The following is a 25,948-nucleotide window of genomic DNA, read 5'->3' on the forward strand; positions in this document are numbered from 1 at the left end:
GTAAGTAGTTTTTTGGGGTATCTGTATATTACTATTTACTTCTTTTTTTTTTACACTTACTTCACTACATTCCTAAAGAAAACAATGTACTTTTTACTCCATATATTTTCCCCGACTCCCAAAAGTAAACATTACATGTTGAATGCTTAGCAGGACAGGGAAATGGTCCAATTCACACACTTATGAAGAGAACACGTGGTCATCCCTACTACCATCTGGCAGACTCACTAAACGCAAATGCATCTCTTGTAAATTATGTGTTGGAGTGTACCCCTGGCTATCTGTAAAAATGTCATCAAGAAAATGGAGCAGTCTTCTTTGCTTCATATAAGGAATTTGAAATTATTTATACTTTTACTTTTGATACTTAAGTATATTTACAATTGCACTTTAACTTCGTAGTCATTGTTTGATTTCAAATCCAAACTTTGAGCATTGAGCCAAAAGAAGAATAATTACTGAGGGCACTGTAAATCATATCGTAGGCCTAATAGTACTGTGGAGCTCTTTATACTTGCACACAATATAGCTGAGTGACAGTTATATTGCCTTTTAAAAAAAGCCTTACCTTAAGGCTTTTCTACTTGTATATTTTTTTTAAACAAATTCTAGATCTAACGTCTAATTTACCACAAAATCGTTTTGTTGAAATATCCCCAAAAGTTGTGATGAGACAGAGGGATTTTTTTTGTTGAGCAAGAGCAGTGGCAGCCAGTGAAAGTGTTTGGAAAATAATTGGGTGACATCTTGAATTTGAATTTGTTTAAAAAAATATATACAAGTAGAAAAGCCTTAAGGTAGGGCTTTTTTTGTCAGTGACACTCATATTTGTCTCCGTTAAAAATCATCGCACTCCTAAAAGGTAGGCTATGAAACGTAGCTCAAGAGAAATTGAAAGTCTCTCTAACTTTGCTCTTTTCAAACTACGACTGTATAGCCTCATATAATGGTCCATGTGAGAAGCTCTGCTAATTTAACCTATTTCTTAGGTTATTTCTGCACATTTTGATATTGCCTATAGTGACCATGGCTGGCAAGTGATCTGCGTTACATGACTCAAATCACATTGCGAGACTTGTGTTCGGGACCAGTTCTTGCGGTAACGGGTGGGAGTCGGACAGAGACAGACAGTTGGTGCGGTATGAAAAGCTGCGGGTGCGGACGGGAGCGGGATGAATTAATCAGTCCCGCGCAGACCTCTACTCTGCACCCACTCAGTGTACTTCTACTACTAGCCCGTGAATGTTCATCTACTGCAGACGCGTTTCTGTTTAAACTGTTTTACCACAGCTGTTCCCCAATTTCAGACGACCACACTGGTATCCTACTACTTCACTGTCTCAATTTACCAGTACAACTCAAATATGTAGCTGCAAGACAAACAAAGCTGGCAAAATAAAAATGCAGACAAAAGTTCTGATTTTACCGTGACATACAACTAGCTTCAACATGAATGGACTACATGTCATGTGAATTAATTAGGAAAAGTGGCACTGGCATCCATTAAATCGCCTTTTATTTTCGGTGTGAGCGGTTTTCTGATTCTGGTCATAGAATACATGCATACACAATGTCTTGTATTACGTCACCATTGTAATTCAAGGAATTGCTGTGGGAGACAAAAGAGGTATGATTTCAATTCCATGGCTGGATCAAGCTACAGTCCTACATGTTCTATTTTTGAGTCAAATTTCATTCTAATTTAGAAGTTTAGGGCTAATCAGATAATCAACAGCAGCCCCTAACAAATGGCTTTACTTTACTACTATGCAGCCCATTGGCCTTAAGGAGGGAACACATTTGGGACACAGCCTAAATGTGTGTACTGGCTTTTTATGATAAAAAAAAAAGGTCCAATAAATCAGTAAATGTGACAAATGTGTGGGTTGTCTGCCTGTTAGGTGTTCATGTCGGAGCCGAGGAAGCCCAGTCAGAAGCTGAAGGTGTGGTTCGGAGAGTACTGGAACGTGTCTGACTTCCTGGCCATCCTCCTCTTCCTGGTGGGGCTGGCACTGCGCTGGCACAGCGGGTCCTACCGGACGGCAGGGCGGATCACCTACTGCCTGGACATTATCTTCTGGTATGTCCGGATGCTGGACCTGCTAGCGGTCAACCAGCACGCTGGACACTACCTCAACATGATCACCAAGATGGTGAGTACAGCCTTTCCTTCCTTGGGCTAACATCTAGGGTACGTACAAAACTATATTCCCTATATAGTGCACTACTTTTGTAAGCCATTTCAGGCGCACCCTACTGGGTTAGTGTAATAGAGATCCTGAGTGACGCAGCGGTCTAAGGCACTGCAGCGCAGTGCTAGAGGCGTCACTACAGACCAGTGTTCAATCCCGGGCTGTATCACAATAGGCGGCTCACAATTGGCCCAGCGTCGTCCGGGTTAGGAGAGGTTTTGGCCAGGGTAGGCCGTCATTGTAAATAAGAATTTGTTCTTAACTGACTTGCCTAGTTAAATAAAGGTTAAATAAAATACATAGCTCCACCTAATCACAGCCCAGTGTTTTTAGAATCTTGGTCTATAGCCCTCAAACACAACTCTGGAACTCAATGTCACGATCGTCCATTTGAGGAGACCGCAGCGTGGTGTGAATACATACTTTTAATTATAGACGGAAAAAACGAATTACACTAAACCAGCCAGCCAGCCAGCCAGCCAGCCAGCCAGCCAGCCAGCCAGCCAGCCAGCCAGCCAGCCAGCCAGCCAGCCAGCCAGCCAGCCAGCCAGCGACCGCTATAGAAACTGAGTGCTAACATCACATAGACAATAACCCACGAACCACAATACAAAACAGGCTACCTAAATATGGTTCCCAATCAGAGACAACGACAAACACCTGCCACTGATTGAGAACCATATCAGGCCAAAACACATAGAAACAGACTAACTAGACATGCAACATAGAATGCCCACTCATATCACACCCTGACCAAACAAAACATAGAAACAAACAACGTAAATAATGGTCAGAGTGTGACACTCAAAGCCAGTTCCACTGCATTTTTCCATTGTTCCCCTCAAATCAGGGAGTGATTTAGACTTGGGATACCAGGTGTGTGCAATTAATTATCAGGTAGAACAGAAAACCAGCATGCTCCGGACCTCGTAAGGTAAGAGTTGAATACCCCTGGTTTATAAGGACCCAAAGGGATGCACATTGTAGTTCTAGTCTAGCAATAAAATATCTGATAAAGCGAATCAAGGGCTTGTTGATGAGAATCAGGGATTTTATTTTGTTGCTTGGACAACTAAAATGTGCACCCTTGTGTGACCCCCTAGCACCAGGATAAAAAAAACGGACTTGTGCCACATAGGGATGTGACGGTCATGGAATTTTGGATAACATTTATTGGTCAGCCAAATGACTGTGGTCACCATTATAGAATTAGTAGAACCGGCGTCCCCATTCAAATAAATGATGGCATAATGGGTGTACTGGTGGCCATTGCGAGTGTACCCATAGGATCAAAGCAGGAAATAAAAGCAGGAAGTGTACCCATCAATATGTCCTATGATTTGCGATTTGTGATGTGATTACCATGGAAATTACCAGCCAGCCATGGCGAGGGAGTTTATTAGCCAAATTTCCAGGCTTAGATGTTCCAAGCCCGTTCTATTCGTTATATTTCTAGGTGTGCTGCTGCTGCAGGGAGCGGGGCGTTGCCTAGGCTTGTTTCAGCAAGGAGCAACAAAGTTTCATTATGTTGTAAAGAGTCCATGTTACCGCAGAAACGGGCTCAACCACACAAATGCCTGGCCATCTCTTCTTCAGTCAGCTGTTCGTTCCACAAAAAAGAAAACAGTTATGACGGTTATTTTATTTTCATGGTGGTCTTCAAACATAACCGTTGGTTACATAGTTATACGGTAATTGTGCCAGCCCTAATGCCACAGCATATGGAAGTATTCAGACACCTTTACTTGGTGGAGGCCCCTGTGTTCTTTGGGACCTTCAACGCTGCAGACATTTTTTGGTAAGCTTTCCCAGATCTGTGCCTCGACACAATCCTGTCTCGGAGCTGTACGGACAATTCCTTCGACCTCATGGCTTGGTTTTTGCTCTGACACGCGCTGTCAACTGTGGGACCTTATATAGACAGGTGTGGGCATTTCCAAGTCATGTCCAATCAATTGAATTTACCACAGGTGTAAAAACAAGGATGATCAATGGAAACCGGAGGCACCTGATCTCAAGTTCGAGTCTCATAGCGAAGGTCTGAATACTTATGTAAATAAGGTATTTCAGTTTTAATTTTTTTTATACATTTGCAAACATTTCTAAAAACCTGTTTTCACTTTGTCATTATGGGATATTGTGTGTAGATTGATGAGGATGTATTTTTATTTGATCAATTTTTGAATAAGTCTGTAACGGAACAAAATGTGGAAAAGGGTCAAGGGGTCTGAATACTTTCCGAATGCACTGTAGTTCTAAAAAGGGCTTAAAATTGAACATTTTATTGTGATAAAAAAAACAAAAAACAATGTGTGATACAAATGTGAAAAAGTATGTCAAACATCCTTCCTTTCAATTAAGTTTCCATGTGAGAATTGCCAGAACACTCTGAGATAACCCAAAATATTTACCACTCCCGCTTGCGTGGAATCGCCCATTTTAAAATATTTTCCTGTATGTTCTCGACCCATCTGCTCAGACCAGTAACATGTTTTACATTGTGGTCATGATGGCCATCGTGCTGCTGAGTTTCGGGGTGTCCAGGAAGGCCATCTTGTCTCCAGACGAAGCTCCGTCATGGAGCCTGCTCAGAGATGTGGTCAACCAGCCGTACTGGATGATGTTTGGAGAAGGGTACCCCGATGAAATAGACGGTGAGTAACTACTAACCGGTGACCAGTTACAGTTGTGCTTCCGTTTGGTTGGAGTTGCTTGCAACACCAGAGTTGTGGGGGTGACTCCTGCATGGGCCACAGTCAATGGGAATATGGTGCCATTTGAGACCCCTTGTCCCTTTTGTGTTTATGGCAGCCTGTGCAGAAGGCAAGCCGTGTGCCCCCGGGGCTTTCCTCCACCCTTTCCTCCAGGCCGTCTACCTCTTCTTCCAGTACCTCATCATGGTCAACGTCCTCCTTGCCCTTCTCAAGTAGGGACTCTAAACCCTCCATTAAAAAAATATAAATTATCTTTTGAATCTGTCTTTGGAACTAGAAGCACAAGCATTTCGCTACACTCGCATTAACATCTGCTAACCATGTGTATGTGACAAATAAAATTTGATTTGATTGATTTGATTTGATTTCTCTGCCTGATTGTGTCTTCCTGTTTATGCTTTATGTACAAATTGGGTTTTGCAGCATCTCTCAGTGCTTTACGGTTTGTTATGGATCTTTTTTTTTTTGACAGCAATGTCTACTTTAAAATGAAGTCCACGTCCAAAAAGCTGTGGATGTACAACCGTTACCGTTACATTATGACCTATCAGGAGAAGCCGTGGCTGCCCCCGCCCCTCATCAGCCTGAGTCACGTGACCCTGTGTGTGACCGCCATTTACCGGAAACACAGGGGCTTGTCTGAGAAGGAGAGGGACTCCTGTCGGCTTAGTGAGTGTGTGTGTGTGTGTGTGTGTGTGTGTGTGTGTGTGTGTGTGGGCGCGTGTTTTTGCATGAGTACAACTAATTTAACCTTAGTCTACTATGCTGTTGTTCTATGACAGTATTGATTCAAAGCATTTCCACGTGGTAGGAAAATGCTACAGTACTTCTAAGTGAGTGTATGTGTGTTTGAAATATGGACTTGTTTGTAATCTTTCTCTCCCTCTGTCAGAGCTTTACCTTGGCCGAGAGGAGCTGAAGAGGCTTCATGAGTTTGAGGATAGGTGTGTGATAGCGTATTTCCACAAGAAAAAACAAGATGTTCTCTGCAGCCAGATCCACAGGATCCGAGCCACTGCAGAAAGGTGAGACTGAGATTTCGATAGCCATAGAGTTTTCAATAGCCATAGAGATACCCTTTTTGTGACTCCCCTGAATGTCTCTGTGTCCTTGACCTGACAGGGCTGAGGAGATGGGTGTAGTTATTGGTGAGGTGTCTGAAAGGGTCCATTTCATCCAGGACAGCCTGCAGGTGCTGGACAGCCAGCTGGGCCAGCTGCAGGTCCTGTCCGCCCTGGCCGTGGACACCCTCACCCTACTGTCGGCCTCTGACAGCCTGCAGCAGAAGGAAGCCCACCTGGGACACTGCCGGCCAATTGCCCACTCCCATCACCACTCACCCAACAGCTGTACCCTCCCCCAAATTGACATCACGCCCTGCCACACACCCAAGGCCTACCACAGCACCCCACCCTCCCTGCTGTGGGGCCTCACCTCCCTCAGCCACCGTCCGCCACTGGAGTGGCACCCGGGAACATGGGGGGACGGTGGCCGTGAGGGGTGGGGGGCTGGTGAGACAAAAGAGGAAGAGGAGGTACAGAGTATCATGATGCATCACGGTGGCGAGGTTTGGCCGGTTGGTTTTGGCTTTGGCCCGCATGACTCTCTCCCTCACCTGGGCGGTGCAGGGCTCAGAGACAAGACCCCCTGTGAGTCGTGCGGGCCTTCCCACTGTGGCTCTCCCCTGCACCCCTGGACCTGGGCTGTAGAGGGTTCTCTGGAACCCCCCCACTGCAAACCCTGGGCCTACTACGACCCTGAGATGTCCACGGAGGAGGACAAAGAGGGGGAGGTTGGGCAGCCCTTTAATGTGGATGTGTCGAGGGCCTCTAGCCATGACTTTCTGTTGTTGGACCCCCAGGACGAGAGAGGCTGTGGGGCCATGGGTTTGGTAAACCCTTCCTTCTGTAAGGATGACGACCCTGGGGCAGCTAGCTCCAGACTGGGCCAGTGGGGCAGGAAGTGTCCTCATCGGTGGACATGTCTGTCCAGGGACCAGCCGCATAGACACAGGCGCTCTCCTTCCTCTAGCATGGAGAACATGGCTCTATCTAATCCCTCCCTGAGGCCATTACAAGCCTCTTTCCCCGCCCTCGACTGCCTATCAGGGGAGCGGAGCTTCACAGCTGACAAACCCCTTGGCTGCAGTAAAAGCAGAGGTACTGTACCACCCTCTTATGCTTGGTGAGCATTAGCAACAACGTGCAAAGAAGGCTCAGTAACCCAATATTTTATTTTGTCATCACATTTGTATTATGTACCTCATTTCAAATCAAATCCAATGTTATTTGTCACATGCTTCGTAAACAACAGGTGTAGACTAACAATGAAGTGCTTCTTAATGGGCCCTTCCCAACAATGCAGAAAGAAACAAATGAGAAATAGTAGAAAAACAATAACACAAGGAATAAATACATAATGAGGAACGATAACTTGGCTTTATACAAGGGTTACCAGTACTGAGTCGATGTGCAGGGGTGCGAGGTAATTGAGGTAGATATGTACATATAGGTAGGGATAAAGTGACTAGGCAATGGGATAGATAATATACAGTAACAGCAGCGTGCAGTATTTGATGAGGCAAAATAGTTTGTGCAAAAAGGGTCAATGTAGCTATTGGTTAACTATTTAACTAACTATTTAGCTGTAGGCCATCATTGTAAATAAGAATGTGTTATTAACTGACTTGCCTAGTTAAATAAAGGTTAAATAAAACAATTCTAAAGTTAAAAGCAGTTTTATAGCTTAGGGATAGGAGCTGTTCAGTGGTACCGCTTACGTGTGGTAGCAGAGAGAATAGTCTATGACTTGGGTGGCTGGAGTCTTTGACGATTTTTAGGGCCTTAGGGCCTTCCTCTGACACCTCCTGGTATAGAGGTCCTGGATGGTAGGGAGCTCGGCCCCAGTGATGTACTGGGCCGTCCGCACTACCCTCTGTGGCGCCTTGCAGTCGGATGCCAAGCGGTTGCCATACGAAGCAGTGATATCGCCAGTCAAGATGTTCTCAATGGTACAGATGTGAATGCTACGGGACGATAGTTATTTAGACATGTTAACTTGACGTTACCTTGGCCACATACCCATATACGAGTACAATACCCATAAAGTAAAGATTCCACTAATCCATTTCCCAATGCATCTCTAGTGATTCTACCTGTCCTGGTTGTGTTTTGCAGAGTGGTCCAAGTCGTCTGACCTGGCGATGACCTCAGGGAGCAGAGAGAGGTGTCAGGCCAGGAAAACAGTCAAGATTTTGGAGGGGAGTTCTTCAGATGCTGTAAGACAGACAGACAGACAGACAGACAGACAGACAGACAGACAGACAGACAGACGTCTGAACACTGAATCTGTTCAATCATAGACTCAAACTGCATCAGTCATTTACTACTAGGTCCTGCACAGTGCCAGTCTAACGGAGCCATAGCTATTTATATCAGTACATGTAAAGCTGTGTATAGCCCATGTAAATTGATTGATTTGAGATGACCCTTCATTGACCTCTTTGCTCTGGTGAAACAGGTGGACTCTTACCTTTCTGACGTGTGCAGGAAGAGGAGGCACAGGGGAGGAGAGCCTGTGTGCTGGTCTGCATCTGCTAGCCTCAACAAGTTCAGTATGTGTCAATGAGCAGTTCCCATAGAGACAGAAACAGGGCACACCTTTCTTTGCCATAGATCACTTCTGTGACAGCATTGTAAAGCTGCACTCCATCTCTATGACAGTGCTCTACCCAAAATGTCTGAATGTACCCGAACCTAAAGCTATGGATATATCCTACACTCTTAGAAAAAAGGGTTACAAAACGATTCTTCGGCTGTCCCCATAGGAGAACCCTTTTTGGTTGCAGGTAGAAGGCTTTTCTGTTTCCATGTAGAACCCTCTGACTTCATTTCAGCTTTTGACGATTCACCATTATCTTTTCACCAAACACCCTCTGATGTCAATATTGTTACAGATTTGGAACCCCTGGATACTTTGCAGAAAGAGCATTTTTCACGTCAGGTAAGATTTTATGTTGTGTATAAGCAGTTATATTTCCTGTATTATAAACATGTTAAAGGTCCAATGCAGTCATTTTTATCTCAATATCAATTCATTTCTGGGTAACAATTAAGTACCTTAACTGTGATTGTTTTCAGTTAAAATGGTTAAAAACAAATATATATTAAAAAATAGCTTCTTAGCAAAGGGCAATTTCTCAAGGAAGAATTTTTCTAGGACAGAACATTTGCTGTTATTCGCAGAGCAGTTTGGAATTCTTTCGTATTTGTCTATTAACTCATTTACTGTGTAGTGATGTTGTCTTGGAAGGCCAAAACGCCATCCCACCTAAACAGGCTGAAATGTCAGTCTTTTCAAACAGCTCTTACACTAAAAGGTCATTATCATAATTTTCACAAATTCATAGTATTATTCCAACCTCGTAGTGTGAAAATATATACAAAAAACAGTGAAATCATGTTTTTGACTGCCATGGGCTCTTAAGTAATAAAACCGTGGAGATGTATACTGTATAGCGATATCTCTATATGGGTTGAAGACTGTTTAAAGATGTTCAGCTAAAACTATGGCTGCGTTCCAAGCTGACTACATTGCAGTTACCTGCCAGATCTCACAGCGTCTGGATAGTTGTTTAATTATCAGCTAACCATATCATATGACATACGGTGCCTTGTGAACGTCTACTCACCCTTGAAATTTATATGTTTTTGCCTTAAATTTCTATTTTCCCCACCACTGATCTACAGTTTACTCCACATTTAAGTGAAATAAAAACTGTCATCAGAAATGAATACAATTTTCTTAACAAAGACGTCGTGATTGCAAAGGTCTTCACACCCCAGGAGCAAATATTTTCATAAAGAATCACAATTTCTTGATTGGTCTGTTTGCAAAAGTAGTGGCTCTCTTGATTTGAGAGCAACTTCCTCTGCCTATCAAGTATCAAGGTAAGACCCAAGTGCAGACGGAGTTGAAGTAACAATGTTCATTGTTACAACAGGGGCAGGCAAACGACAGGTCATGGCAGGTAGGGGTCGATAATCCAGAGTAGGAGCAAAGATGCAGGACGGCAGGCAGGCTCAGGGACGGGCAGAGTGGTCAGGAGGGCGGGTACAGGGTCAAGACAGGCAAGGGTCAAAAACCAGGAGGATGGGAAAAAGAGAGGCTGGGAAAAGACAGGAGCTGACAGGACAAACGCTGGTAAGTTTGACAAAAAAAGACGAACTGGCCCAGACTGACAGAAAACACAGGTATAAATTCCCAGGGGATAAGTGGGGAAGATTGGTGACACTTGGAGGGGGGGACAGGTGAAACAAGGACAGGTGAAACTAATCAGGGCGTGACACTGCCTCTATAACGTCAGAGGATAGTGTATAGAGAATTCTGCCATACATCAATCATTTCCAAACAAACTGACTGAGCAATTTTGACCAAAAACAATGGATATATGTTGGCCTAAAAGTTGTACATAATTGGTGGAATATTATTCAAAATGATTCACAGCTGCAATTGCAGCAAGTATTAACTCTGGGGTGTGAAGACCTTTGCAATCAAGATATCAGTTAGTTATTATTGTTAGTCATTTTTGAAGTGTTTTATACATTTTCCTTCACTTTGAAAATGTGGAGTAAATTGTGTAGATCGGAAAGAAAAAAATCTAATTTAATCCCTTTTTAAATAAAAATTTAAGGCAGCAGTATGTGCAAACTGTGCAAGGGGATGTGTAGACTTTCACTAGGCACTGTAGCAATCTGATGCCCGACTGTGCAGTCGATGACATAGCAATCAACTATTGGTTGATGCAATGCGATAACTGTTATGTATGTTCTGCTCTTCTCCTGTAGGATTCTAGTCAGTCCGTGTTGACCAGCTGGGCCTGCTCTGTCAGCCGCAGGTCCTCGTAAGTCTGCATGGGGCGGGATGAGCTTATGAGATCACATGTATTGTACATGTACCATTTTTACACTATCCCGGTTCGGCTTAGTAGTGTAAAAAGTCCAAATGGAGTCCGACCTGGGTTCAAAAATATTCCTGAACTTTCAAATACTTTTGAGCGTTTGATTGAGCCTACCTGGAGTGACAGATGAGCGGGGTTTACAGTTTTTGTACTATCCCATTGGTTCCATTGCGGCAGACAAGATCAATCAAACACAGCTAGTGATTTGCTAGCAGTTAACTAGCAGTTAGTAATTGAAGGAAAACACATTTGATCTCAGGTCTGCATGGAGTAGTGCTGGAATTGTGGAGAAAGTAGTCATTGTGGAAGTACTGAAGTTGTGTATAGTAGGATAGTTTTATCTGTTCTGTATGTTCTTCTGTTGTAGAGTGCAGGGTGGGATCACACCTGAAGGTAGGCAACCTGACTCATGTCTAGATAAATTGCTTGTATATAAAAAATGTATATATTCGTTTTCACTCTCATTCTTTTTCTCATCTTTCCCCTCTTCTAGAATATTCACCTTCCAAATCAAAGTCGTAATTGTTAACTGTAATTGTTCATTTTGTTCTGTTCTTTGTTGTTTACTCTGTGTTTGTCTGTTACATTTCAATCGATGGAAGACCTGGACCCACACTACTCAGGTACTCCTCAACAATCACATAAATCATATTTAAAAAAATATAGCTGCAAGCAGCAATGAACGGTGTTCACAGGTTGACAGATAGGACACAATATCAGTTGGATATCAAAGTAAGCACTTTATCATGCGGGAACTATCTTATTTTATGTGCAAACAGTGAAAGCATTACCATGTTTATCTCTCAATACCACACGGATGACACTAGCAGGACCAGATTACGGAATGGGCCGAAGGGCATGTGCCCTGTGGTCCCCGACCAAATGTATTTATATTTATAATTTTTTGGGGTTGTGGGCCCCCTGGAGGTCACCCCCCCCCAGATAGCATATGATAGCAAAATGTGTAGAATAGCAGGAAATTAGCTTTAAAAATGCAAAATGTTAAAGGGTAATTTCACTGCTGCTCTATTCCACTATATATGTCCATTAATATGTTATTAACATATCATGTGTCACAAAAATAGATAACTTCTTCACTACATGAGAATATCAGCGTTTCTGCATCTCATTTCCTTGTTGTAAGCCAACCACAATATCTAGAATTCATAGCGATTTCAGGACAAGTATCGCCCCGTTGAAGGTGGATCCAGTTGATGTGGAGAAATATCAAAATGTCTGTGTTTGTAACCAGCACTTTCGGCCAGAGGATTTCTAAACTGATGGGTTTTCCAGGTCGCCAAACATTGAAAAGTGAAGCTATTCCATCTATTTTCCCTTTCAAAAAAGAAGGCATCCGATCAGCCAGCATCAGCGCAGCAGAAAAGAAGTCATGCTGAGGTAAGGTAGCTAACATTACCTAGCTAACTAGCTAGCGAACTACATTTGTTTATCTAAACCAAAATCTAGCTAGCTAGCTAGATTTAATAATATGCTAGCTAGACATTCCAAAGCATATCAATATAATTAGCCAGCTGCTATCTGGCGACGTAGCTTTGCAAGCTAACGTTAGCTTCGTTAGATTATGTTAGTTACAGCCTACCGGACCGTATCTGGTCTAGCTATCAACATCAAGCTCAACACTATAGCTCCATGATGAGCAGATACAGTGCATTCAGAAAGTAGTCAGACCCCTTGACTTTTCCCACATTTTGTTACGGTATAGCCTTATTCTTAAATTGATTAAATTAATTGTTTTCCTAATCAATCTACACGCAATACCCCATAATGACAAAGCAAAAACTTTCTTTTTTTTTTACGTTGCAAATGTATTAAAACAAAAAAAAACAGAAATACCTTATTTACATAAGTATTCAGAGTCTTTGTTATGAGACTTGAAATTGAGCTCAGGTGCATCCTGTTTCCATTGATCATCCTTGAGATATTTCTACAACTTGATTGCAGTCCACCTGTAGTAAATGCAGGGTTGGTCCTACAAAGCCAGAGCCCCCTGATGGGAGAACATAATATACAAAGGAAATCTCAAAGCTACTAATGAGAACCTTGACGACCTTATACCTAGTCGGTGGGGATTCCGGTGGGGTACCCCCACCCAGGTAGTGGTAGTGCTGACAACACTCCTTTGGCTGAGAAGCAACCTCACACATGAATGGTCTCAGGATGCTTTACTGTTGGCATAACACAGGACTGATGGTAGTGCTCACTTTGTCCGGATGCCCCAAACAATCGGAAAGGGGATTCATCAGAGAAAATTACTTTACCCCAGTCCTCAGCAGTCCAATCCATGTACCTTTTGCAGAATATTAGTCTGTCCCTGATGTTTTTCCTGTAGAGAAGTGGCTTCTTTGCTGCCCTTCTTGACACCAGGCCATCCGCCAAAAGTCTTTGTCTCACTGTGCGTGCAGATGCACTCACACCTGCCTGCTGCCATTCCTGAGCAAGCTCTGTACTGGTGGTGCCCCGATCCCGCAGCTGAATCAACTTTAGGAGATGGTCCTGGCGCTTGCTGGACTTTCTTGGGGCCCTGATGCCTTCTTCACAACAATTGAACCACTCTCCTTGAAGTTCTTGATGATCCGATAAATGGTTGGTTTAGGTGCAGTCTTACTTGCAGCAATATCCTTGCCTGTGAAGCCCTTTTTGTGCAAAGCAATGATGACGGCACGTGTTTCCTTGCAGGTAACCATGGTTGACAGAGGAAGAACAATGATTCCAAGCACCACCCTGAAGCTTCCAGTCTGTTATTTGAACTCAGTCAGCATGACAGAGTGATCTCCAGCCTTGTCCTCGTCAACACTCACACCAGTATTAACGAGAGAATCACTGACATGATGTCAGCCTTTTGTGGCAGGGCTGAAATGCAGTGTAAATGTTTTTGGGGGATTCAATGAATTTGCATGGCAAAGAGGGACTTTGCAATTAAATGCAATTCATCTGATCATTCTTCATAACATTCTGGAGTATATGCAAATTGTCATCATACAAACCGAGGCAGCAGACTTTGTGAAAATTAATATTTGTGTAATTCTCAAAACTTTTGGCCACGACTGTACACTACCATTCAAAAGTTTGGGATCACTTAGAAATGTCCTTGTTTTTGAAAGAAAAACAAAAAAAATTGTCCATTAAAATAACATACAGTTGATCAGAAATACAGTGTAAACATTGTTAATGTTGTAAATGACTATTGTAGCTGGAAACGGCTGATTTTTTTTATGGAATATATACATAGGCGAACAGAGGCCCATTATCAGCAACCATCACTCCTGTGTTCCAATGGCACGTTGTGTTAGCTAATCCAAGTTTATCATTTTAAAAGGCTAATTGATCATTAGAAAACCCTTTTGCAATTATGTTAGCACAGCTGAAAACTGTTGTCCTGATTAAAGAAGCAATAAAACTGGCCTTCTTTGGACTAGTTGAGTATCTGGAGCATCAGCATTTGTGGGTTCGATTACAGGCTCAAAATGGCCAGAAACAAAGTACTTTCTTCTGAAACTCATCAGTCTATTCTTGTTCTGAGAAATTAAGACTATACCATGTGAGAAATTGCCAAGAAACTGAAGATCTCGTACAACGCTGTGTACTACTCCCTTCACAGAACAGCGCAAACTGGCACTAACCAGAATAGAAAGAGGAGTGGGAGGCCCCGGTGCACAACTAGGCAAAAGGACAAGTACATTAGAGTGTTAGTTTGAGAAGCAGACGCCTCACAAGTCCTCAACTGGCAGCTTAGTTAAATAGTACCCGCAAAACACCTGTCTCAACGTCAACAGTGAAGAGGCGACTCTGGGATGCTGGCCTTGTAGGCAGAGTTCCTCTGTTCAGTGTCTATGTTCTTTTGCCCATCTTAATCTTTTCTTTTTATTGATCAGTCGGAGATATGCCTTTTTTTTTGCGACAAAAAATTGAAGAATGGGAGAAACTCCTCAGATACATGTGTGCCAAACTTGTAGCGCCATACCGAAGAAGACTCAAGGCTGTAATCGCTACCAAAGGTGCTTCAACAAAGTACTGAGTAAAGGGTCTGAATACTTATGTAAATGTTATATTTCATTTTTTTGCAAACATTTCTAGAAACCTGTTTTTGCTTTCTTATTATAGGGTATTGTGTGTAGATTGAAGAGGGGAAAAAGCTATTTAATCACTTTTAGAATAAGGTTGTAACGTAACAATGTGAAAAAAGTCAATGGGTCTGAATACTTTCCGAACGCATTGTAAATATACTGAGGCATAAACATGGTCCATGTTTTGTTGTCATAGTTTGTGTATTCACAAGTAAGCTACAACTTCTACTGTAGTTTGTCTGTATTGTGGAGACTAAGTTGATTGTTCATGCAAGACTTGAAGTCTAATTTGCAGAAAACAAGGTCTTGGTTACTGACTGGTTTCTGTTGGAGGTGCGTATTGTGTGGAGGGGATGGTGTGGGGAGACTGACTGGTGTCTTGTGGAGGTGGGTATTGTGTGGAGGGGATGGTGTGGGGAGACTGACTGGTGTCTTGTGGAGGTGGGTATTGTGTGGAGGGGATGGTGTGGGGAGACTGACTGGTGTCTTGTGGAGGTGGGTATTGTGTGGAGGGGATGGTGTGGGGAGACTGACTGGTGTCTTGTGGAGGTGGGTATTGTGTGGAGGGGATGGTGTGGGGAGACTGACTAATGTCTGTTGGAGGTCTTTCCAGGACACTTGCAGTACAAACAAATCTTCTGCAAGTGGTAGAAGCAGTGGGGGCTGAACAAAGTGTACAAGCCCAGAACCCACCACTTCATGGAGAGGCTTTTCCACCTCATTGTGAAGTGCAGAAAGGACCAGATAGATGTCTACAAGGAGCCAGAGTCACAGCTCCCCAAAGCCAACATCGCCACAGCGCCAAAACCTGCTAAACCATTACCCAACACAAGAGTCGCACCAGTTTAAGAACATTCTGGAACCTGCTGCAATGTTCAACCAACACAACATCCATATTCAGTTAGACTGATGTTGTAGTATAATATAGAATACCTATTATGCTCCCAACTGCATTGTGGTATAGATATTACTAGCTGTACATATGTATATAATTGTGTTTTATATAAGTACTGTCAACTGACTAAATGATTCCAGCTGCATCAGACACCAATAAAGTGAGTGACTTCAACTTGTGGATCAGTTCATTGTGATGTCCATGAAATGTATTTGGATAAACTAGCTCCAATCTCACTGCTAAAACAAATGATGCAGGAAGTTGGTGTATCATTTACATTTTCATTTCTTCGCAAGTAATATTGACAGTCTGTCAATATAGCAAATAAGTAGACATGGCTTATTTGCTCTAGAGACTGAAGTGAGTTTACAAAGCAGTATGCAGGAACAGTTATGGCAATGTTGCCAGTTGCCATATGTCATAACATATATATATACAGTAGAATAAAAATGTACTACTAACGCCTTTAATAAGTATTACAGTTCTACAAAAGGAATACTTGCATAAGGTGTGTTTGGGTGGTGCATTAGGTGTTCGCAGTCACTTTGCTACAAGGGGAGATTGTTGTTATGTGACCTTTCACATCTCCTCTTGAGAGTCATCAACTTCTTTTTATATATTTTTATTTTGCCCCGTTTTTCTCGCCAATTTCGTGGTATCCAATTGTTTTTAGTAGCTACTATCTTGTCTCATCGCTACAACTCCCGTGCGGGCTTGGGAGAGACGAAGGTTGAAAGTCATGCGTCCTCCGATACACAACCCAACCCAGTCGCACTGCTTCTTAACACAGCGCGCATCCAACCCGGAAGCCAGCCGCACCAATGTGTCGGAGGAAACACCGGGCACCTGGCAACCTTGGTTAGCACGCACTGCGCCCGGCCCGCCACAGGAGTCGCTGGTGCGCGATGAGACAAGGATGTCCCTACCGGCCAACCCCTCCCTAACCCGGACGACGCTAGGTCAATTGTGCGTTGCCCCACAGACCTCCTGGTCGCGGCCGGTTACAACAGAGCCTGGGCGCGAAGCCAGAGTCTCTGGTGGCACAGCTGGCGCTACAGTACAGTGCCCTTAAACACTGCGCCACCCGGAAGGCCCAGAGTCATCAACTTCTTCGTATCCACGTGGTATTGTCTGTGAGAGAAAGAAAGAAACGCCATTAGACATTCATGGGCAATCATTGTGTACTGTCTGTACTTCTACTGAAGCAGCATGATGTTTAATATGAGACATCTCACAGACAGTGCCTCTTTGCTTGACATCGATGGAAAATCAAAAGAAATCAGCCAAGGCCTCAGAAAAAAAATTGTAGACCTCCACAAGTCTGGTTCATCCTTGGCAGCAATATCCAAATGCCCGAAGGTACCACGTTCATCTGTACAAACAATAGTACGCAAGTATAAACACCATGGGATGACGCAGCCGTCATACCGCTCAGGAAGGAGACGCGTATTGTCTCCTAGAGATGAATGTACTTTGGTGCGAAAGGTGCAAATCAATCCCAGAACAACAGCAAAGGACCTTGTGAAGATGCTGAAGGAAACAGGTACAAAAGTATCTATATCCACAGTAAAACGAGTCCTATATCGACATAACCTGAAAGGCCGCTCAGCAAGGAAGAAGCCACTGCTCTTACACCACCATAAAAAAGCCAGACTACTGTTTGCAACTGCACATGGGGACAAAGATCGTATTTTTTTGGAGAAATGTCCTCTGGTCTGATGAAACAAAAATATAACTGTGTGGCCATAATGACCATCGTTATGTTTGGAGGGAAAAGGGGGAGGCTTGCATGCCGAAGAACACCATCCCAACCGTGAAGCACGGGGGTCGCAGCATCATGTTGTGGGGGTGCTTTGCTGCAGGAGGGCCTGATGCACTTCACAAAATAGATGGCTTCCAGAGGAAGGAAAAATATGTGGATATATTGAAGCAACATCTCAAGACATCAGTTAAAGCTTGGTCGCAAATGGGTCTTCCAAATGGACAATGACCCAAGCATACTTCCAAAGTTGTCAAAATGGCTTAAGGACAACAAAGTCAAGGTATTGGAGTGGCCATCAGAAATCCCTGACCTTAATCCTATAGAAAATGTGTGGGCAGAACTGAAAAAGCGTGTGCGAGCAAGGAGGCCTACAAACCTGACTCAGTTACACCAGCTCTGTCAGGAGGAATGGGCCAAAATTCACCCAACTTATTGTGGGAAGCTTGTGGAAGGAGAACCGAAACATTTGACCCAAGTTAAACAATTTAAAGGCAATGCTATCAAATACTAATTCAGTGTATGTAAACTTCTAAGCCACTGGGAATGTAATGAAAGAAAGAAAATCTGAAATAAATCATTCTCTCTACTATTATTCTGACATTTCACATTCTTAAAATAAAGTGGTGATCCTAACTGACCTAAGACAGGGGACTTTTAGTAGAATTAAATCTCAGGAATTGTGAAAAACTGAGTTTAAATGTATTTGGCTAAGGTGTATGTAAACTTCCGACTTTAACTGTATGTACATTTCCAGCTGCAGACTGATAACGCGACGTCTAGGATTTGCTTCTTCTGTAGTGATCAATAGTTTCAGTGTTTATAAGTGTTTTGCAACATTTGGCTCGTGCCTCAGTCTGCTTGGTCTATAGAGCGGTAGATTTCTGAACCATTTCTAACGTATTCAGCTGGCGTTGCACGTAACTGGTCTCATATGTTAATTATTCAGTGCGTCCTTTTAAACACTTGGGGAAAAACGGTGTTCCATTATGTTTTGCATAATCTCTGTGCTCACATGGGCGTGGTTACTGACTTGGTAAACTTGACATAAAAAAAACATTTTCTCATTTAGAAGACTAAAATCACATTTCTAACTTTTTAAAAGTATTCTGATACTTAATCATTTCTTTTTATACAACATTCAGATGCAAACCTCATAATTGAGAGGTACAGTTATATGGTTCTTACCGTCTTTCATGATGTCACAACGAGGGTTCTTTCAGTCTCCACTGAACATTTACACATTCTCAAAAATATAAATATTGTTTAATTCTCCAATTTTGGGGCGGTAGGAGTTTTGGCGGGAGAAGGTCCTTTGTTCTGCTAAGGTCTCTCCCTCCATACTGCTTGACAAGGGAAGGTATTTACGACCATCATAAAACCCGCCCCGAGGGTGGGAGGGGTTGCCTAGCCAGCACCCCCGATCTCCATCTCAGGACTGGCAAGTCATAACACTAGATATCCTGCAATGTCCTGGCAGACAGGAACATCGTTGAGACAAGTCCAATGGCTCTATTGAACAAGGACAACCATATCTACTCACTGCTAGCGTGATCATGCAATCGGTGAAACACAAAGGCCACAATAATTGCTACAAAACATGGCTCAATCAAACAATGACGTCATTGGTTGAATTCTCCCGGCGCAAAAATTCTAAAACACTGCTATAGTGCATAATTATGTCTGAAACACCTCTCATCACAATTATGTAAGGAGACTGGAAAAACACCCCAAATAGACTAGTCTGGCCCTTGACACAAGTTAAGTTTAATCTCGTGCTGTAGCTTGATTATCTTTGAATGCAGCACAGAATGATTCTTAAAGTCATTACTTAATGTATGTAGTTTATATACCAATTCTGGGGTTTATTCGACTAATGGTTTATGTTAGTGTTGTTTTCACGATATTTCACGTTGTTCGTCTGCATAATTTAAATCTAACAATAATTTGCACAAGACAAAGTCCACTTGATCAATAGTTATTGCTCTTGTATCCAAAAGTGTCATTGGTGCCAATGACATCTATAGTACCACCAACTGGTCTGGTGCAGCCATCTAAGGTTGCAGTGACTTTATATTCACACAGCTTCTAAGGACAAATACATAAGGTTTATACATCAAATTTTACACACCAAATTTCATGCCCCAATGTCCATCGGCTCAGTGGTGTAACGTGTCTGACTTTGAATACAGCAGCTAATCATTCTCAAGTTTATTAGTGGCTAATTCATTGAGTCTACTGTGTATACCAAATCTGGAGTCAATCAGACTTAATGGTTCATGAGAATACGTTTTTTAGCATTAGTATATGTACTAACGTGCATTTGCAGGTACAGTGACGCCATATTTGAATGCAGCAATGAATCATTCTCAAAACCATTAAAGACGGATGTAATAAGTCTAAATCCAACATCTGGAGTGAATCTGATGTGTGGTTCATGAGGAGAAGATGATTGCAGATGATTATTGTCAATAGCTCAGCCCTCTTTTGACAAATCCCTTAGATTTTCTCAACTAAGTTAAGACATGTACCATGGGCCTACATTCATATGGTTCATGAGAATTCTTTTTTAGGCATTTGTTTTTAGCATATTAGCTTATGTGCTAAGATGCATCTACTGGTATAATGTGGCCATATTTTAATGCATTTATGTTATTTTTTCAAACTCTTTAGGGACTTGTGATGAGTCCAAAGAACACATTTGGAGTGAATCTGACTTTTAGTTCATGACAGGTAGATTTTGTAAGATGAATTTAATCATTAGCGTTACATTGTGAAAAAGTGAATTCTTAATAGTTTTGTTATTAGATATTAGATATCAATACCAAACTGTATATGGCTCATCGTGGTAATGGCTTTAATGAACCTACAATGTTTCAAGTAGATAGGCCATTGTGGAGCAGATTTATGAAGGATTTAAATGGACACATAAAATCTGATTTCTTCATTTTATCTATAATTCAGCCATCTCTTAACCAACCCCTTAGCTTTTCTCAAACTAAGTTAAGAGATTCGTACCATGGGCTTACCTACTGCATTTGGTGTTATTTAGAAAATCATTTAAAAAAAGTTACCAATCTGTGCTTGAGTTATTTGACCATGTCACGAAAAAATAACACACAGAAACAATAGGTTTCACAGCTTTTTTGTGAACCACAAAAATATTTCTAATACTATATTACCTCATTCCATGTGTGTTTTTATCTGGCTATGTTGTGTTATATTGTGTTCCATTGTGCTGTGTTATGATTTGTTATATTGTGTTGTGTTGTTGCCATGTCAGCCATGGAAAAGAACAACCTGATGAGGCTTGCTCACACCATACCTTTCACACCTGGCTCCATAATGGGTAAGTCATCAGCCAGTTACGTTAAAGGGATAGTTCACTGTTTTTGAATTTTAGATCTTTTTTTACTCCTAGGTTGTGGTTGTTTCCTCTAGAATGTTCTTAAATTTGTTAGCTGGTTTATGTAGCAATTTCTAGAATAATCTGGCTAGCATTTTATGAGAATATAGCAATGCTACTGGAATTGGCTGTTTCTGTTCGGGATTGATTCAGAAGCATGCCATCTCCCCCATTGTTGCATGGTCCCTGGCAGCGGGAGAGGAGGTGAGTGTCTACTCCCTGGAGGAGGTAGAAGCTGCAGGTGCGGAGTCCTCCGTAATCTCCTGGTCGCCCCGGGGGCTGTCTGCAGTGCTGCAGCCACTGTCCAGCGAGGGCTGTCTAGATGGGGCCCTGCGCAGGGCCATGCGCGTGTTGTGTACCTGGGCCGAGGGGGACATCCTGAGTGTGGGCTGTGTGTACGTGGTCAAAGCCTTCCAGCCCAAGGTGATCCGAACCTGGCAGAGGGTCTTCCACAGCGACACCCCCCTCCAACTCTGTCTGCGGGTATACAATTAATATATAACTTCATCATATACATTGTATACTGTAACATCATATATTGTTGTTAGGGCCAGGAGTTTTCTGACTATGAGACCTGTTAAACTCTGGGCCTTGGTTATTGTTAGCCTATAGTATCCTATAGTTATAGGCTATAATTGGTGCTCAGATTCTTTACTTGTTCAGGTCACATAGTCAGGGAAAACTCCTGGTCCTACTTATGTATATCCACACTCCACAGACAGCTGTTCACAACACCTTATTTTTGTTGTGTCTATTCGTTGTCTTATTTTTGACCCTAATGTTTTACTTGGCATGTATTACATCCACTAATAGCATCATTCTGGCCATCTCTTGTCCTTACAGGAGATACAGCAACAGAGAGCTGCTCAGAAACTCATGCACGTGTTCAACCAAGTCAAACCAGAAAACGTGCCCCTTTCTCCCAGGTTAGTACTCAACATTTAGGACTTGTCTACATTACACGTGTGTGTGTGTGTGTGTGTGTGTGTGTTGTGCGAGCTGATTGACTCTTACACTTGTCTGTGTAAGGATGGGAGACAGGCGCAGGAATACGTCATAGGTGTTTTTAAATTATCAACCCAAAACAAAAGAACGAGGTGTAAAACCTCTAAAATAATTCACAGGACGAGACCCGTAATAACAAAAATACATGTCGCACCAAAAACCAAATCCAAACAAGACCAACGGTCATGGGACAATGAGCGACAAGGACAATGGGGAACAGAGGGCACATGTATACACATACTAATCAGTGGGAATGGGATTGGTCCGGGTTTGGTGGTGATGATCCAGTTCAGTGACATCTAGAAGGCTGGTGAACAGAATGAGCAGCAGTACCAGGGGAATCCATGACAACTTGTGTGTGTGTGTGTGTGTGTGTGTGTGTGTGTGTGTGTGTGTGTGTGTGTGTGTGTGTGTGTGTGTGTGTGTGTGTGTGTGTGTGTGTGTGTGTGTGTGTGTGTGTGTGTGTGTGTGTGTGTGTGTGTGTGTGTGAGAGAGATATATGTGTTACATATTGTAATGTGTTTCTCCCTCCTAGGTTCCTGGATGTGTCTCTTCTTCACTGTCACTCAGACGGACAGTGGTTGACCATAGAGAGGAACATGTTGGGTGACTTCAGGAAGTACAACAATAACACTGGAGAGGAGATCACCCCCTGCTGTGGAATGGAGGAAACGCTCCTGGCCTTCTCCCACTGGACCTACCAATACTCCTGTAGAGAACTACTGGTGCTGGACATACAGGGTCTGTCTTTCTGTCCTGTTCTGTCTGTCCGTCCGTCACATTCTGCTGCGCTGTCTGTACGTCTGACTATGGATAGATCAGAATGTTGTTAACATCATGCTTTGCTCTTTATCATTTATACTGTTTTGCACCCACATCACCTAAACAGGGTCGTCCTATAAACTACTACATTGAATTTAAGTCTCTTCTGTCTTTCCTTAATCTTTCACAGGAGTGGGGTCGGAGCTTACAGACCCATCGGTCATCCGAGCGGACGACAAAAGGTACTCGCCTCACGCGGTGGAGGTTCAGTGTGTGACACCGACACTTGTCATCTTCTTGACATACATTCTTTTGAGGTTTAAAGATGTATCTGACAAACGTAGATTTTTGGAGTACCCTATTCTGCCCCTGGTCTAACTGTAGCTTGACTGGTGACATGGTGTTTGGTCCTGCTAACCTGGGAGACACTGCCATCCAGAGCTTTGTCCTCAAACACACCTGCAACTCCTGCTGCAAGAACCTCGGACTCTCGGGTAAGAGAAAGGAACTATTCAGACCACCACTGTCATAAGGGGGTTATGGAGGAGATAGTGTGTGTGTGTATGCGTGCTTGTAATGTGTGAGACTATGTTGTCTATTTGGCATTTGTAATCAGACAGTGGACCTGTAGCGCTCGTGTGTGTGTGTGTGTCAGTCACATTCATGTCTTCACCTGGGACATCGCGTTGGCTTGGAGATGAATGCCTGAACTTCAAATGAAGATAGAACCAGCTAATTAAGCCAAGGGAAGAATTTATTTTGATGACAACAAAGCATTGGAGGCAGGGGGAGGGACTTGCTTTGTGCGGTGTGCTGGGCTCTCTTTGATTACATATTAAACAGGGCTTTGTGCTGGCAGAGTGCTGTGGAGACATTAGCTTTGATTAGATATTAATTGCAGTCTCTGGGTAGACCCGAGACACACGATACTAGCATCTAGAGGGAGCCTCGAAATTCACTCCAAAATAAACAAGTGAGCAAACAGATAAACACACATGCAAACATTCAGCCATACTGGTTTTGATATTTTCAAAGGTGCTTTTTTCTTCTTCTTGTGTCCTCTCCAAGATTCCCATGAAATCAAAACATATTAATGAAAAATCCATGGACTTCCTCTCTGGTCTGATCCAATTATCTTTTAAGTGGCAATGACTACGTCGACTGCCATGTAACTGATTGATGTTTGTGTTGTCAGATTTGAAGAGGAGCAGAGACAGCTGCGGGAAAACAGAACACAGATCTTCTGAAGAGGAAAGTGGAGTGATCGTGACCAGAGTGTAACCTCTGACTTGAAAGCAGAAGTCCGCCATCCTAACCTCTGCTTCAGGTGGGATGAAGTTGCCATTAAAGCATAAAGACACTGATCAGTTTAGTTTCTTTCTCTCGAAATGGTTATGGATAGGAATAGGGAAGGCTTACTTGATCCAGAGGTGTGCTTAAGGGAAACTTCTACCATGAATAAAAGCACTCACTTGGGGCTTTGAATGGATAGTGTACATTGTATAACGTCATGTGGACTACCTCTTGTGTTAGATGGCTGGTAGGGCTTTGGTTTTAAAAATTATTAACATTGCACTAGTCTCAACAGCAAGCCAGATGCCATAGTCTTGCATTCGTTCCAACTATGGCGTGCATAGTGGAGGGAGGCCAAGGCGAATACATTTTATGTACATACACTCCCCGCCGTATTTATCTGAACAGTGAAGTGAAATTTGGCTCTATACTCCAGCATTTTGGATTTGAGATAAAATGTTTCATACGAGGTGACGGTACAGAATGTCACCTTTTATTTGAGGGTATTTTCATACATATTTGTTTTACCGTTTAGAAATTAAAGCACTTTATGTATCTAGTCCCCCATTTGAAGTTGTCATAAGTATTTGGACAAATTCACTTAAAGTGTATTAATGTATTCAAAAGTTAGTTTTTGGTCCCATGATCCTAGCACGCAATGACTATATCAAGCGTGTGACAAAACAGGAAACCGTCTTTAGAGACAGTGACCAAATTGCTCTGGCTGGACTCAAGCATTTCTTTATGAAATTAAAACTAAACTTGATTAATTTTTTTTAAAACTATTTATTTATCAGACATTGCACATTAAAGCTTCAATCTAGGATTTTTTTTTCTTCAGCAAAAACAGTCCCTCTCATCAAATGTATTTTTTTCTGTTTTCAAACACTCATATTTTCATTTTTTTTTAGCAATGCTGAATGCTAAAATGTATTGTTATGCTGCTGATGTTCAAACTGGTTACATGAAAAAAAACGATTCTTCTCATCGAGCATTGGCATAACTCGGTTGACGCATGGTTTATGTCTTACATTCAGAATTAAAATACTAATACAAGAATAACTCAACCTGATCTCTTGGTGGTTGGTATTCACACAGCTCAGACTCAAACTATTACAAGTATAATGGATAGCATAGATTTTTTGATACTGCTATTAGTCCCTTCACAGTTCCCATTGAAGATGTCAGCATTGTTACCCTTAAAATGCTAGTGTGTGTGTTTGTATGTGAATGGAAAAAGAACAAGACAGAAATGCATCCATAACATTTCTTTTATTTTTCTTCCCACAAAGAAATGTCTACAAAAGCGATAAAATATAGAATTGAACAAAAATCACTTCAGACCTTGACTTCATTATTTACATCTCGAAGGAGGAGACACTGAGATGGCTCAGGAAAACTCAGAACGTCAACACAACTGGATCACCAAAGCTCTTAATTTATGTCGCTACCTCTCACTCACTCACACACACACACGCGCTGGGTCACAGCTGGGTCAAAGTTCTAAGGTCTGAGCTGACTCAACAAGTGAAAAAAGCAAACATATAAACAAACAATTCAATTTAATGAAATACACACTTGCCTCAAAATTCCCCTTTTTGATTGGACCTCAAGTAAACTCACAGTAAAGCAACTATTTCCCATTACGCCAATCGAGCTTGTCCTCTAACTATGGCACTTGAAAAAAACGTGTTCCTCTAAATAAAAAAAAAAATTTTTAGTTTCTGTACCCCATACCTTTAAGGGTTTTGGTCACAGATGCTACATTTACTTTACTTTCTCACCCTGGAAAGCAAAGACATTCTAATCAATAAATTAACCATTTCAACACTACTCCAATAGCACACACGTTTAATGCATTAAGAAAGTATACAAAGC

The 25,948-nt window shown here is 42.3% G+C and overlaps 1 protein-coding gene across 1 annotated transcript in view; it reads left to right on the plus strand.

The window, feature by feature from the left end:
• Positions 1-25,739, plus strand: part of LOC115140655 (transient receptor potential cation channel subfamily M member 7-like) — an 82,822-nt gene extending 57,083 nt beyond the window's left edge. The window contains exons 20-38 of the mRNA XM_065026990.1: positions 1,902-2,153; positions 4,672-4,846; positions 5,004-5,118; positions 5,379-5,575; positions 5,799-5,931; positions 6,029-7,065; positions 8,083-8,183; positions 8,426-8,519; positions 8,862-8,908; positions 10,753-10,808; positions 11,233-11,262; positions 11,442-11,488; positions 20,888-20,953; positions 21,204-21,493; positions 21,854-21,936; positions 22,551-22,756; positions 22,968-23,019; positions 23,162-23,271; positions 23,973-25,739. Of these exons, the coding sequence (XP_064883062.1) occupies positions 1,902-2,153; positions 4,672-4,846; positions 5,004-5,118; positions 5,379-5,575; positions 5,799-5,931; positions 6,029-7,065; positions 8,083-8,183; positions 8,426-8,519; positions 8,862-8,908; positions 10,753-10,808; positions 11,233-11,262; positions 11,442-11,488; positions 20,888-20,953; positions 21,204-21,493; positions 21,854-21,936; positions 22,551-22,756; positions 22,968-23,019; positions 23,162-23,271; positions 23,973-24,058 (3,177 nt within the window). The 3' untranslated portion in view covers positions 24,059-25,739. The remainder of the gene's footprint in view (positions 1-1,901; positions 2,154-4,671; positions 4,847-5,003; positions 5,119-5,378; positions 5,576-5,798; positions 5,932-6,028; positions 7,066-8,082; positions 8,184-8,425; positions 8,520-8,861; positions 8,909-10,752; positions 10,809-11,232; positions 11,263-11,441; positions 11,489-20,887; positions 20,954-21,203; positions 21,494-21,853; positions 21,937-22,550; positions 22,757-22,967; positions 23,020-23,161; positions 23,272-23,972) is intronic.
• The last annotated feature ends 209 nt before the right edge of the window (positions 25,740-25,948 follow it).

This window comes from Oncorhynchus nerka, linkage group LG13, assembly GCF_034236695.1.
Source record: "Oncorhynchus nerka isolate Pitt River linkage group LG13, Oner_Uvic_2.0, whole genome shotgun sequence".
NCBI classification, from domain to species: Eukaryota; Metazoa; Chordata; class Actinopteri; order Salmoniformes; family Salmonidae; genus Oncorhynchus; species Oncorhynchus nerka.